At 37.9% G+C, this 16,436-nt stretch overlaps 1 protein-coding gene across 1 annotated transcript in view; it reads left to right on the top strand.

The window, feature by feature from the left end:
• The window catches only part of TRAK2 (trafficking kinesin protein 2), a 40,620-nt gene that overhangs the window by 19,041 nt on the left and 5,143 nt on the right, over positions 1 to 16,436 (top strand). The window contains exons 8-12 of the mRNA XM_007935158.2: positions 518 to 592; positions 1,601 to 1,738; positions 5,502 to 5,581; positions 5,863 to 6,066; positions 11,355 to 11,653. Of these exons, the coding sequence (XP_007933349.1) occupies positions 518 to 592; positions 1,601 to 1,738; positions 5,502 to 5,581; positions 5,863 to 6,066; positions 11,355 to 11,653 (796 nt within the window). The remainder of the gene's footprint in view (positions 1 to 517; positions 593 to 1,600; positions 1,739 to 5,501; positions 5,582 to 5,862; positions 6,067 to 11,354; positions 11,654 to 16,436) is intronic.

Consider the following 16,436-nt stretch of genomic DNA (forward strand, 5'->3'; position numbering starts at 1 on the left):
CCTCTGTCATGAAATATTTCAGATAACTACTTTCAAGTCACTATTTCTCTATAAAATGGAATTAGATTTTCCTCAAAGTTGTAGTGTGAATTGTTGACTCCTGTTCATTGTCCTTCGAACACGTCAGTGAACTTTGTTTTCTGCCCATTTTATTGCTCTTTTTCAGGTTTTTAAAGGTTTTTTATAGGCCTCTAGACTATATTCTAGGAGTTCTGGTGACACTGTGGTTAGAGCATTGGGCTGCCAACCAAAACGTTGGCAGTTTGAATCCATCAGCTGTTTCATGGGAAAAAGATGGGACAGTCTGCTTCTGTAAAGATTTACCTCCTTGGAAACCCTATGGGGCAGTTTTACTCTGTCCTGTAGGGTCACTGTGAGTCAGAATCAACTCAGTGGCAGAGGGTTTGGTTTGGTTTTAGACTATACTGTGGAGAAAAACTCTTAAGATGTCTTACAGAAAGAAAAAGCTGTATGGTATACAGGAAAGTTTTACATGTCTCCTTTAATATGTTGTTAGCATGTGATTGAGAAGGAAGAACTAAGACTTCATCTGCAAGCTTCCAAGGATGCTCAAAGACAACTAACAATGGAGGTAATGACATCTTCCTTTATCTTATATAACATAGGAAGGAGAGAATGAATCATGTTTTATAAGTGTGTTAGGAAAAATAGTAAAAAGTCTTTTATTTTCTATTTACATAAAAGTTCTATATGTAGATAGTAAGAGATTTTTGGTATTTTTCCTGACATACTTGCAAAACATTATATTAGATAAGATTTTTAAGATAATAGTTTTATATAACTTTCAAGTTACTGGTTCTTTTGCATGCATAAGAATCGCTTGGGAGAGTGAATTTTAAATGGGGATTCCCAGCTGCTGTCCCCAAGAGTTTCTAATCCAGTAGGTCTAGAGTAAGGGCCTAGAATCTGCGTTTTTAATAAGCAGCCCAGTCCTGGTGATTCTGATTAAGTGCTCCGTATACCACACTTTAAGGAATGCTGTTCTAAACCTTATACTGAAACACTTTGTTTTAGTGAGTATGATACATATTTACTTAAATGTAACGCTGTACAATTTTTAAAGTTAACATGTACTCTGAAAATGGAAGTATTCCATCTTCTGTAAAGAAGATTCTAAAAGAAGAAAAAAAAGCCAGCTACTTGCATAGGATAATTGAGTGCTCGATATCATAGGTAATACTTTAGGCTCTTGATCTTGTGGATTTATGGACTTCAGAGTGATGTTATGAAAAATTAACATTATGCTAACCCTAACTCTATCATAGCTATTCTACTTCCTCTATCAGTTGTTTAGGGTGGAAAGAATTAAACATTGACTGGACAGTTTCAGTTGTCTCAGCTACATTTCAGATTTTTAGAAAAATCACAGTTGTGTATTTGCCCAAGACACTTCTGATTCTTATGCCTTGGATACATACTCTCCTTGCTTGTTTGTGCCAAAGTCTGTGGTTGAAATGGTGTTCTTAAATTTAATTAGTCCTCTGGTAAAAATTAGTACTCGCATAAATGTAATCCCCGTGCCCCCCCCATTATTGTTTTGAGAAGGCAGTAGAGTATAGTAATCATCTTTTTTTTTCAGCTGCATGAGTTACAGGATAGGAATATTGAATGTCTGGGAATGCTACATGAATCCCAAGAAGAAATCAAGGAACTCCGTAGTAGATCTAGCCCTGCTGCACATCTCTATTTCTCTCAGTCATATGGAGATTTTTCTGGGGTAAGGAACTGAGGAAGATGCTGTGTATTTAAGATTGCTTAAGATTAGATTGCTTAAGATTAGATTGTTCTGAGAATGATATAGTTTGTGGTGGTGGAAAGCATCTTGAGAAAAGATAACATGGTTTGTCCTTGTTTCTGAAATGTATATCTTCATCTTCCTTAATATTCATTTATTGTAGCCTTCCTTCTAACAGATGACTTTCCATATTTGTTGTATACATGAGATGAACCCTAAGAAAATCAGGTTTCAATCTCTGATATCATAGAGCTACTTAAACTTGGGTCACCTTTACCTTAGACCTATAACATGCCACTTACTCACAACAGAGCTCTGAACATCTAAAACCTCTTTCAGTAAGATAAGCCTCATGAGGGCAGGGATCATGTTTGTTTAATTCATCAATCAACAGTATTTTTTTTTTTCAAATCAAAAAATTAATGAGTGTCTCAGTGTATACAGAATTTGTAATATTGGTTCAAAGGATTATTTTAATAGTCTCTTGAGTACTTAAGTACAATCTTATGAAATTTCTTCAAAGACTGAAAGTATAATTTTAGTTGATTTTCTTAAAGATATAGGGGCATGGATTTTGTTTGTTTGTTAGCTTTTTATTTTGAAATAATTTTAAATTTAAAGTTCCAAGAATAGTATTAAAAAAACTGTCACATATTCTTCACCTAGATTCCCCAGCTTTTATTTAACATTTTACCACATTTGCCATAACATTCTCATTCTCTCTCTCCCTCTCTCTCTCTCTCTCTTTCTTTCTCTCATTATCCTAAACCATTCAAGGGCAGGTTGCAAATAGGCTCCATTACCCTAATACTTAATTGTGTATTTTCTAAAAACAAGGACATCCTTCAGGACACTTTCCTATTTAACCACACTACAACTATAAACATTAGGAATTTGACATTGATACAACTGATAAATCCACAGAACCCATTCACATCTTACCAATTGTCCCAGTAGTGTTCTTTAAAGGACACATTGCATTTAGTTATTTCAATCTGAAACAGTTCCTCTGTTTCTTGTCTTTCGCAGCCTTAGTAGACAAACTCAATCGGGGTTTGTTTGATGTTTCCTTATGATTAGATTCAGATAATGCATTTTTGGCAGACATTCCAGAGAAGTAGTGCCATGTTCTGTGGTATGTCAGGAGGTACACCATGTCTTTATCCCAGAGCTGGTGATGGTGACTTTGATCACTTTATTAAAAGTAAAATGTCTTCCAGTCTTCTCAACTGAAAGATGGATTCCTGTTTTATTTAGATATCCCAATTCATGTAATCCCTTATAATTGTTTATTTCATACTCAAATTATCCTACATTTGGCCAGTGGGAGGCTCCTTCAAACTGTTTTGTGTGTGTGTGTGTTCTTTGATATGTTCCCATCATTCTTTTGGGCTCAAACAGCAATGATTGTGAGGATTGTTGGCACAGGACAAAGATGTTTTTGTCTCATCTTGTACTTTACCTGTCGCAAGCCATTTCTCTCAGTCATTTCTCTGGGAATCTCTGGTCCCTTTTAATGAAAAATGGTATTTAGAATCCAAAATTTGGGTGCTACAATTCACTATAGCAAAGACATGGAAACAACCAAAATGCCCATCAACAGATGAATGGATAACCAAACTATGATACATTCACACAATGAAATGCTATGCAACATTAAAGAATAATGAAGACTACACGAATCATCTCACAACATGGATGAATTTAGAAGACATTATACTGAGTGACATAAGTCAATCACTGAGGGACAAATAATGTACGAGCCCATTATTGTAAAAAGTCAAGGAAAAGTTTATTCAAGGAAAAGTTTATTCAGGGAAGGAAACTCACTTTGTTGGTTGCTGCGGATGAAGAGGGAAGGAGAGGAAAAATTTCAGACTAGTTGGGGGTCACATGTTGATTTGGATGAGGAGAAGGATGGTATGGAAAGAGTGAAACCAGCATGGTAACACTGGGGAAAGGAAAGACAATGAAACATACATAAAAACTACACACAACAGAGGCAAATACTAGTACATGCACAATACTGCAGTATCACTAGCACCAAACACTAGGCTATGGATTAATGCATAGACAGGTGAGAATATCAGGTGGGGGTAGGTGAACAGAAATATACCCTAGACCAAGGATAGATTTGGCTGAAGATAATCTTACATATGCACTTATGCTACAAAATTAGCCACATACATTACAGAAGCAACAGAATACAGGGTTGGAGTAACTTTTCAGAGTCAACCAAACACCTTGTGAGAGAGAATCACTGGGCCTGCAGACTCGGGACCATGGTCTTGGGGAACATCATGCTCATTTGGCAAACATAGTACATAAAAATTTTGATCTACAACCTACTTTGATGAGTAGCAACTAGGGTCTTAAAAGCTTTCAAGTGGCTGTCTAAGATGCAACTTTTAGTCTCCTCTTGTCTGGAGCAAAGAAGAGTGATTAAAATCTCAAAGTCATCTGGAAACAATTAGTCCAAAGATAAGATGGTCCACAAGGACCTCAGCCTCCACGACCCCAAGACCAAAAGAATTAGATGCTGCCCAGCTGCCAATGCCAACTGCTCGGAAAGGGATCAAAACTGAAGATCCTGGATAGAGTGGGAGGAAAAATGTGAAACAAAATTCAAAAACACAAAAATGACCAGAATTACTGGTCAGAAAGAGACTGGTAAAACCCCTAAAACTATGGCCCCAGGTTACCTTCCAGGCATAGAAATAGACTCACTTACATGGATTGGCTCTCAGCCGAACAGAGAAAAAACCTACATGCCCCACGTCATACACCCACCTACTCTAGGGAGATGCCCCCCTTGGATTAATCACCCATAAGATACCAGAAGGGTAGCATTCACGTAGAGGGAAAGTTGGACAGACAGGAATGCATAGATAAGAAGGGGACAGGGAAGGGGTGGTCGTGGGGAGGAAAATTTTTTATGGTTGAGGACGGTAATTGGGGCCATAAAATCAGATGTTCATGACCTGCTGAATGTAAAAGAAGTTTGCTTTGTAAATTTGCACTCAAAGCACAATAGAAAAAGGGGGGGGGAAAAATGGGGGTGCTGACTATGCCTACTGCCACTGAAATATCATTGCTGGTAGATCGTCTCAGCAGATAGAGCTAGGAAATGTTTATACATGCACCCGTATAGTACACATCTATATCTTTCCATCCATATTTATACTCATATATCTATATCTATTAAAAATTATGAGCATGCCACCCCTTCTAGTTGAATCCTCATCCCAGGGGAAGGGGAAGATTGCATATATATATACATATATATATATATATGTGTGTGTGTGTGTATATATATATATATATATATATAGTAAAAGTGGTGCATGTATATTATAGAAAATTTAGAAATTACAAGGAAGCAAAAAGAAATTAAATACCACTAAATCCTATTCTCCTGAGAATTACTTGCTAACATTTTGGTTTATAAGCCTTTCAGACCTTGTGTGTGTGTGTGTGTAGATGTAATATTTTCTGTTTATCATAATGTTTTTTCACTATTTTCTATTAAAAATATGTCATGAAAAGATAGTTGGTTCTTGTTTGAAGATTAATGTTCCAGAATATATGGATTATTAACCCTGAGACTGTTTTCTTGTGTTTTCCTTTGTTAAAAACACCAAACGTTTGGTATTGTCGATACTCTTAATTTATTTAAGGGTAATGCCTTTACTTTAAGGAGATTCTTACATAATCCCTTTAGCAATTTCAAACTCTTTTTGTTTAGGAATCTCTGGCAGCTGAGATTGAGGGGACCATGCGTAAGAAGTTGAGTTTGGATGAGGAGTCTTGTCTCTTTAAACATAAGTAAGTACTAATTACGGAATGGAAATAAAAAGCTGTAATCCAAAGTGATAAGGATTAGTGAGAATAAGTAAATGACTTACTGTTCAGATTTCTGTCCTCATACTGAAAAAAATGCATTTATGAAAGATTCTCTTTTCCTCAAGTTTATCTTCTAATGATTTCTCCTAATCTGCATTAAACCTTAAAAGGCTATTCAGGGTGCCTTTATTTTTAACAAACTGCACATACATGTCTCTTTTCTAAAGCGTTATGGTAGTAACAAAACACTTCCTTTTTGACAGAGCCCAACAGAAACGGGTATTTGATACCGTCAAGGTTGCCAATGACACACAAGGACGTTCTTTTGCGTTCCCAGCTCTACTATCCATCCCAGGCTCCAACCGGTCAAGCGTCATCATGACAGCCAAACCTTTTGAGTCAGGTTTACAGCTAACAGAAGTCAAAACACTTCTGAACCAGGGCAGCATCTCAGAGGAGGTTCCTAGGTAAGAGACATAGATCATGGCAATGATTCTCTGTTTCTTTAGAGTTGGTATAACCAGATTCATGTATTCAAGTTGCAGTATTAATCTGCACTATTCTAAGAGAATATTCTGAACTGCCAGTTTTCTTTCAGTAATGATGTCTTATCTCATTTGTAAGGTAGATCATTTCATAATAGTTTTTGGAATGAAATGGCTACATTTAATTAAATGTATTGAAAATGGAGTTTGCATTTAACCATACAGTTCTTTACCACTTTCTTATTCAGTATTGCAGAGTCTGAGTCTAAATCATCTTTATGTTCAAAGGTAAATCTGTCTAAATCTGTTTGGTCATAGGCAGTTATACTTAGCATCAGGTGATACTTCTTCATAATTTATGCTTACAGTCTGAACATTTGTGTTGCCTTTGGGATAAACAAATACAATTTGAACATATGTTGAGGGTTTCTCTTATTCTCTTATTTGTTTAAATTTAAGATCTTTTTTCTCTTTTCCTTAATTCAGTTCATTGAATTACATAGAACTAGCAATTAAACATTGTCTCGTACAATGCCAGTAGATGAGCCCCTCAGGTTGGAAGGCACTCACATGGCACTCACATTATGACTGGGGAAGAGCTGCCTCCTTAAAGTGGAGTCAGCCTTAATGGTGTGGGTGGCGTAAAGCTTTCAGGAAGTTCATTTGCTGACATGATATGACTCAAAATGAGAAGAAACAGCTGCAAACATCCATTAATAATCGTAATATGAATGTACACAGTATAAATCTAGGAAAATTGGAAGTTGTCAGAAATAAAGTGGAACACATAAAGATTGATGTCCTAGGCATTAGTTAGCTGAAATGGACTACTACTGGTCCTTTTGAATTGGACAACTATATGAGCCACTATGCTGAGAATGACATTGCATTCATTGTCAAAAAGAATATTTCAAGATCTATCCTGAAGTACAGTGCTGTGAGTGATAGGAAGATATACATATGCCTATAAGGAAGAACGGGTCCGACTCGACGGCACATAACAACAACAACAACATAAAGAAGAACAGTTAATATAACTGTTATTCAAATTTACTCACCAACCACTAATTCCAAAGATGAACAAATTGAATATTTTCACTAACTTCTGCAGTGTGAAATGGATCAAACATGCAAGCACGATGCACTGGTAATTACTAGTGATTGGAATGGGAAAGATGGAAACAAAGATGAATCAGTAGTTGGAAAATAAGACCTTGATGATAGAAATAACACTGAAGATCACATGATAGAATTTGCAAGGCCAACCACTTACGCATTGCAAGTATCTTTTTCAACAACATATAAACAGTGACTATACACGTAAAAACTGCCGTGGAGACAGATGTGACTCATAGTGACCCCTCCTTGGGTTTCCGAGGCAGTTTCACTATGGAAGTAGATTGCCCAATCTCCCTTCCGAGGGGTGGCTTCACCAAATGGAATATACGGGAATCAAATTGGCTGCATCTGTGGGAAGAGTCAGTAGAGGAATTCAATATCATCATTTAGGACAAGGTCAGGGACTGACTGCAGAACAGACCATCATTTACTTAAATGCAAGTTCAAGTTGAAACTGAAGAAAATTAAAACAAGTCCACAAGAGCCAAAGTACAGCCTTGAGCATATTCCACCTGAATTTGCAGACCATCTCAAGAATATATTCAATGCATTGAACACTAATGACCAAAGATCAATTGTGGGATGACATAAAGGATATCATACATGAAGAAAACAAAAGGTTGTTAAAAAGATAGGAAAGAAACAAAAGTCCAAAGTAGATGTCAGAAAAGACTGAAACTTGAATATAGAGTAGCTAAAGTAAATAGAAGAAATGATAAAGTTAGAGATGAACAGATGATTTCAAAGGGTGACTTGAGAAGACAAAGTAAAGTATTAAAAAGAAATGTGCAAAAGGGAAGGACACACTTGGTATTGCTTAAGGTGAAAAGTCTTAACAAAAAGTTCAAGCCTCTAGTTGCCATATTGAAGGATTATTCTATGGGCAAAATTTGAACAATGCAGGAGGCATCAAAAGAAGATGAATAGATATAGTCACTGTACCAAAAACAATTGGTCAGTGTTCAGCCATTTCAGGAGATAGCATATGATCAAGAACTGATGGTATTGAAGCAATAAATCCAGGCTGCACTGAAGGCACTGGCAAAAAACAAGGCTACCGGAATTGATGGAATACTCATTGAGATGTTTCAACCAACAGATGCAACACTGGAAGTGCTTATTTTTCTGTGCCAAAAATTTTGGAAGACAGCTATCTGACCAACCAACTGGAAGAAATTTCTGTTATACCCATTCCAAAGAAAGGTTATCCAAGAGAATGCAGAAATTATGGGATAATATCATTAATATCACATGCAAGTGAAATTTCACTGAAGATAATTCAAAAATGGTTGCAGCAGTACATTGACAGGGAACTTCCAGAAATTCAAGCTGGATTCAGAAGAGGACATGGAGCAAAGGATATATTGCTGCATCTTGACTGAAAGCAGAATACCAGAAAGATGTTTACCTTTGCTTTATGGACTATGCAAAGACATTTGACTGTGTAGATTATAATAAGCTATGGATAATATTGTGAAGAACGGGAATTCCATTGTGCTCATGAGGAACCTGTGCATAGACCAAGAGCTAATAGGTCACACAGAACAAGGGGATACTGCATGGTTTAGAATCAGGAAAGGTGTTGGTTAGGGTTGTATCTTTTCACCATACTTATTCAATCTGTATACTGAGCAATAATCTGAGAAGCTGGACTATATGAAGAAAAAGGGGCATCAGGATTGAGGGAAGACTCAGTACCAACCTGCAATATCTAGGTAACCCAACCTTGCTTGCTGAAAGTGAGGACTTGAAGCACTTACTGATGAAGATTAAAGAATACACTATGGATTACACCACAACAAAGAAAACAAGAATCTAGTAAAGTAACATCATGATAAATGAACCAGTGAGTAACACGGTAAACTGAGTAACATGATCAACTGAGAAAATGTTCATATGTTAAGGATTTCATTTTACTTGGATCCGTCCACTGATCTAATGCCTACAGAAGCAGCAGTCAACAAATCAAATAACATATTGCATTGGCCAAGAAGCTCTGTGACACTGTGGTTAAAGCATTGGGCTGCTAACCAAAAAGGTCAGTAGTTTGAACCCACCAGCTCTTCCATGGGAGAAAAATGAGGGAATCTGCTTCCATGAGATTTGCAGACTTGGAAGCTCTATGGGGCAGTTCTACTGTGTCCTATAGGGTCGCTGTGGGTTGAAATTGACTTGATGGCACTGGGTTTGGTTTTTGGTTTTATTGCAGTGACTAAATCTACTGCAAAAGACCTCTTTAAAGTTTAAAAAGCAAAGATGTCGCTTTGAGGATGAAGGTGCTCCTGACCCAAGCCGTGGTATTTTCAGTTGCCTCATATGCACGTGAAAGCCGGCAATGAATAAGGAAGATGAAGAAGAGTCAGTGCCTTTGAATCATGGTGTTGGTGAAGAACACCAAACATACCATGGATTGCCAGAAGAACAAACACATCTGTCTTAGAAGAAGGACAGCCAGATGCTTCTCAAAAGGGGTGATGGTGAGACTTTGTCTCACGTGCTTTGCACATATTATCAGGAGGGACCACTCGCTGGAGAAAGACATCATACTTGGTAGAGGATTAGCAAAAAAGAGGAAGACCTTCAATGAAATGGGTTGACACTGACTGCAACAGTGAGTTCAAACATAGCTGCAATTATGAGGATATTGTGGGACCAGGCAGTATTTCATTCAGTTGTACTTAGGGTCATTATAAGTTGGAACTGACTCAGTGGCACTTAATAATGACAACATAAAGTTAACAGCTTTATTGGATGTTGTGTTGTTGTTGTTAGGGAGCTCTGGTAGCGTAGTGCCTAAGGCACTTGACTGCTAACCAGAAGGCTGGAGGTTCAAACCCACCAGCCACTCCTCAGAAGGAAGATGAGGCAATCTACTTCTGTGGTGATACTGCTTCGGAAACCCAAGGAGGGGTCGCTATGAGTCGGGTCCCACTCAACGGCACATAACAACAACAACAAACAAAGTTAACAGCTTTATTGGATAGTCAGCTGAAAGCTTTTGAAAGATAGGTGCTTGGCACCTGAGGAAAATCCTTCCTAATGCAGAAATCCCTCACGCTAAGCTTTTCGTTGTTTTGCCTGTCTGTGATGGGCAGTGTTCTGTACTCATAGTAGCTTTATACGTGACTTCTGCCTCATATGACACAATTAGCTTAGGATAAGATCTAACAAACTATGCAAATTCACACTTAGTAACTACAACTTAGCTTGCTGCTCTTTTTTTTAATATCAATTGTTGAACTATCTCTCAATTTCAAAACTGTTGAAAAGTGAAAAATGTGCATCTCAAAACTATGAAACTTCAGTATTATACAAATCTTACTGTTTTCTTTTAAATGTCTTATAGTATTCATGGAGGATTCTGTAGCCCAAAGCAAATATTTTTCACATTTTAATATTTTTGAAATTGTTATGTTTTTGTAGTTAATGGCATGTTGTAATTTAACGAGTAACATTTTTTCTTTCTTAGCAGTATGAAAATAATGTGCTTCTTGAAATCAGTGGTATTATAGATTCAATAAAATATGGTAATATTTACTTCTTTTGACTACCTGAACTAAATTTATGGTTGGCCATATCCATAGTTTCATAAATTAGATGGAGTAGAAAAGTTAGTAAAGAAACATAAAGTATATTTTTACCTATCTGAAGTAATTTGAAATGACCTGCAAAAAGGATACATAGCACTGTTGATGGTTTTTTGGTACTATTTCTATATTCCAGATATGTAAGGAAAAACCCAGGAAGTCCTCAGGTTACTAATATCCGACTTAGGGACAACTCATACTTGCCCTTTAATGTTATGTAAATTTGCCCTGACTTTGAAACGATTGAACCAACCCTACTTGCAATTAATTTTTCATCACAATCACCTTTACTTGCTGTACATTCAGCTTTTAAATCATTGAAAAGACTTCACGCTTTTTCTTGCACTAATGTAAAGCTAAACAGGAACCATATGCAACCATTCCAACTTACCTACAAATTCGACTTAAAGACACAATTAGGACTGCATCTTATTTGTAACTGGAGACCTGCCTGTAGTGCATTCTTAGGATCAGTCACTTGAACATTTGTCATTGTGGAAGGGAGAGATCCAGGTTGTGCTTATGACCCTTGCAGATGTAATCAATGATATGATTTCCCTGTAGGAACTCTCAGGAGATGAGTCAGCCAGGACCCTCCGGAGATAGTGATTTGGCTACAGCACTGCATCGCCTTAGTCTGCGTCGACAAAACTATTTAAGTGAGAAGCAGTTCTTTGCTCAAGAATGGGAGCGGAAGATCCAGGTTCTGGCTGACCAGAAGCAAGGTGTTAGTGGCTGTGGCTCCCCAGCAGAAAGCCTTGCTACTCTCTGCACCGACCAGTCAGAGATAACAGACCTCAGTAGTGCCAGTTGCCTTCGAGGTTTTATGCCAGAAAAATTACAAATTGTCAAGCCTCTTGAAGGTAAGAAATTAATAAGAGCCCTTTCCAAGCCATGTGGCTTATTGGACTTTCCTTCCACTGGAGTTGAGAATTGTGTTGTAATTATAAGAGCAGTATGCACAGAGGAGATCTTTAGATCTCTAGATCTCTGCTGTTTTGGTGACGTGCATTGCAGTACTTTGTGGAAAATTAATGAAAGGATTGATCTGTTTTCTTGCTGTCATCAGCTATCAGTTTTCTTCTAATGTTATTTATAAAAATGTGAGGAAAGAATAGTACTTTTTCCTTATTCTTTGCTGAGAAATTCCACTGACAGCCATTGCCATGGTAAGGTAAATGGGATATGATAGATAAATGAAAATGATCTAGATATAATCCTTCATTTCTGCTCACCTTTTGAAAAAGCATTCTTTGCCCAAGAAGTGCAGTTTACTTAGAGGCATAAGTACCTGTTTTTTGTTTGTTTGTTTGTTTGTTTTTTCCTATTAACTCTCTTGGCAAATTCTAAGGTAGATCTGAAATTAAAAATAAATGTTTTATGGAGTATTGACAATCTTCAAATGATTCTCTGCTATTATCTAAGAGTTCTACATTAGACAAACTTTTGAGTAAGTAACCTATAATGCTCTGGTAGCATACTGCCTAAGCCACTTGACTGCTAACCAGAAGGCTGGCGGTTCAAACCCACCAGCCACTCCTCGGAAGGAAGATGGGGAAACCCTACTTCTGTAGTGATACTGCCTCGGAAACCCAAGGAGGGGTCGCTATGAGTCAGGTCCGTCTTGATGGCACATAACAACAACAACAACACAACACATAACAACCTATAATGCACTGCCATCGAATTGATTCCTACTTACAGCAACCCTAAAAGACAGAGTAGAACTGCCCCATGGGGTTTTCAAGGCTGAAATCTTTACAGAAGTAGACTGCCACATCTTTCTCCCACAGAGCATCTAGTAGATGCTAACCTTTTGGTTAGCAGCCCAGTGCTTGACCACTGTGCCACCTGGGCTCCTTAAGTAAACTGTAAGGACTCTAAAACTCAAGGGATCTATAACTTAGTTTTCTTCGCTAATGATCAGTGCAGAGTTGACATTTTTAGGATGAAATGACTGTAGTGATAAAAGGTGTATGAAGATGTTGCATATGGTGCACATGCTCAGGATGATCCTTCATCAGAGTTCAGAGATCGGCACCAAGGGAAGGTAGCTTCATTTTATCACCTCCTCATTTTCCTACTCTTCCTAGGAGCCTGGGGAAAGGAGAATCGTGACCAGAGTGGGCAGGGACATAAGCACACCACCAAATATTCATGGTACTTCCAACCTAGGAGCCTGGCTTTTGATTTTGTAGTTCAGAGGCATAATCCCAGGCCAGGGGAGTCTTGATTTTTGTCACCAGGGAAAATACCACCCCAATTCTGAGACGTATATCTTCCCTCTCATCTTTGCCTCAGCATTCTGCTTCCTAATTAGGCTGGGGTTTTTGTTTGTTTGTTTTTGTTTTTTTGGTTATTTCTTCACCTGCTGTTGCATGTATGAGGTGAAAATATGCACGCCAAAACATTTGCTGATTCAGCAGTTTCTATATGTACAATTCAATGACATTGATTATGCTTTTCATGTTGATTTAGCTGTCTTTTTTAATGGCACCTTTTGAAATAGAAAGATTATTATTCATACCTTTAGTAATCTTGTTAGTCTTCCACAGAGCACTTTAATTGCAAATTTTACCTAATAACTAATTCAGACCAAATAACTAATTACCATCATTACTACCATTACACATGTAATACTACCTTCTGTTTCAAGATTTAAGATTTGTGGGAAATTCAGAGACTTCCAGTAAGATGGAGGGATAGGCACACAAGTGACACAGACCCTCTTCCACAAAGAAAAGAATAACCAATTGACAGAGATACAGAAGATAATCCTGGAGCCTGAGCTTTGAAAGGAACTATACAGAAGTGGATTAGGCACCAACTAGTGGAAAAACCTGAATGAAAACAGTGAGTACAGAGATGGTCAGAGCTGCAGACTGTCAGCTACTCTGACAGGACCAACAGCCTGAATATTTCCAAGTGGTATCGGAACCTGAGAATTGACCTAAAGATCAGCCCTGGTCACCAAGGGCTGCAGAGACAACTGTGCTGGTGGCCTATGACTAGGAAGGGAAAAAGCAAGGAGGGAGACAACCTGAGCTGTTAACTTTCTGCTGTCCAGAGGGCGCAGCCATTTTGATTGTTTACATGCGGCAGCCATTTTGGATAGTTAAAGTGACCGAAGTGCAGCCATTTTGAATGTTTACAAGCGGTGGCCATTTTGGATATTAAAGTGGCCAAGGATGCAGCCATTTTGAATCTTTATAAATGACAACCATTTTGTATTTTAAAGGGATAGCATGCTCATTCAGATTCCAGGGACCTAAGAATAGGCTCTGTTTGCCAAGGTGGACAGAGACATACAAGATGCTGAAAACAGGAAAGGAGACAGGTGGTATGTGTATAAGTGCTGTCAGCTAGTGTACTGAGGAGTACAGCCCAGTACCCTGCTTGAGTAAATAACATACAAACAAAGAAAATGAAAATCATGGGCAAGTCACTCCAACATACAATCACCAATTAACATAAACATAAAAATGTCACAGTGCCTCAGAGACAATGGAGTGTCACAGTCCACACAAAGAAGCAAGATAAAGTAGGAGAAACAAGGGACCAGGATATGGACCCAAAACACATCCCTGAGGAAGATGCAGCATTGGAACTCCCTGATAAGGAATTCAAAAGAATTATATTTAGTATCTTCAAAGGATTGAGAGACAGATCAAGAAAAACACAGACAAAACCCTAGAAGAATTTTGGAAGAAAATACAAGAACAAGATGACAAAATAAATGAAAAATTAGAAATGATTCTAAATCTACAGATAGAAAACCAGAAGATTAATACTAAATTGTCAGAAATAGATAACACGTTGAAAGGGCAAAGGAGTAGAATGGACGCAACGGAAGGAAGAATTAATGAGATTGAAGACAAATACCCGAATGCGTCTTTGGAAAGGGATCAATCAGAAAAAAGAGCAAGACAAAATGAAGAAAACCTAAGGTTCACATGGGATACCATCAAAAGGAATAACCTACGTGTCATTGGAATTCCAGAACAAGAAGAGAAAAATAAAACCACTGAGAAAATTGTCGAAGATTTGTTGGGAGAGAACTTCCCTGATATGATGAAAGATGAGAATATATCCATTCAGGAAGTCCAACAAACCTCAAACAGGATAGACCCCAAAAGAAAATCACCAAGACATATCATCATCAAACTCACCAAAACCAAAGATAAAGAAAGAATCCTAAAAGCAGCACGGGGAAAAACAAAAATTTACCTACAAGGGGCAAACAGTAAGGCTAAGCTCGGATTTCTCGACAGAAACCATGCAGGCGAGAAGACAGTGGGATGGTATATATAAAACACTGAAAGAGAAAAATTTCCAACCAAGAATTACGTGTCTAGCAAAATTGTCCCTCAAATATGATGTTGAAATTAGGACATTTCAGACAAGCAGAAATTAAGGGCATTTGTTAAAAACAGACCAACTTTACAAGAGATGCTAAAGGGAGCCAGCCCTTTGGTCAGAGAAGGAACAACAGCCAACAACAACTGACCATTAACACACATGATGATATAACCCAGAACCAACCCAGCTATGGACGTATTCAAAGTAAATAAGCCTACAAGACTGTAAACAGGGAACCAGAGACATCAGTTGACAAATGAGGACAACTACAAACCAAAAAGAGGGAAAAAACTGTGTTGTTACAGAACTTCTAGATGGAAGGGATGTCAAGGCAACTGTAAGATAGAACGGACTGCTGTAAACTTGGAAAAAAGAAAAATCATAAACCTTCACATCAAAATAAAAAAGAGGATCAGCACAAATATTTAGCAAATACTTAAACAATAGCAACAAAGGAAGCGATAACACGATTCATAAAACGAACTCAGCATAGAAAATTATATGGAACAAAGAAATCAACACCACGAAAAAGCATATAACAAAAATGACAGCAACAAATTCATATTTGGCAATAATTACATATCTATCAAGGGACTTGTCTCTAAGATTTATAGAAAACTCCAGTGCCTCAACACCAAAGTAATTAACAATCCCATTGAAAAATGGGTAGAAGACACGAATAGACACTTCACCAAGAAGGATATTCAGGTGGCTGGTGAATACATGAAGAGATGCTCACAGTCATTGGCCATCAGACAGATGCAAATCAAAACAATGAGATACCGTCTCACCCCAGCACTGATGGCAAGGTTCAACAAGACAGAAAATAACAAATGCTGGCGGGGATGTGGAGAGATTGGGATGCTCATACACTGCCGGTGGGACTGTGAAGTGACACAACCACTGTGGAAAGCAATATGGTGATTCCTTAGAAAGCTGGAATTGGAGATACCACTTGGCCCAGCAATCCATTACTAGGTATATGTCCTAGAGAGGTGAGAGCCAGGACAGGAACAGATATATGCACACTCATGTTCATTGCAGCACTGTTTACAATAGCAAAAAGATGGAACCAACCTACGTGCCCATCAGCGGAAGAGTGGATGACCAAACTGTGGTACATACACATAATGGAATGCTATGCAGCACTAAAGAATAACGTGGAGTCTGCAAAACACTGCATAATATGGATGAACTTGGAGGACATTATGCTGAGTGAAATAAGTCAATCACAGAAGGGCAAATATAGTATTAGTTCGTTGTTGTGGAAGGTCAAGGAAAAGTTTA

This window comes from Orycteropus afer, unplaced genomic scaffold (assembly GCF_000298275.1).
Source record: "Orycteropus afer afer isolate SDZICR_OR568_19922 unplaced genomic scaffold, OryAfe1.0 scaffold00002, whole genome shotgun sequence".
Taxonomy (NCBI): domain Eukaryota; kingdom Metazoa; phylum Chordata; class Mammalia; order Tubulidentata; family Orycteropodidae; genus Orycteropus; species Orycteropus afer.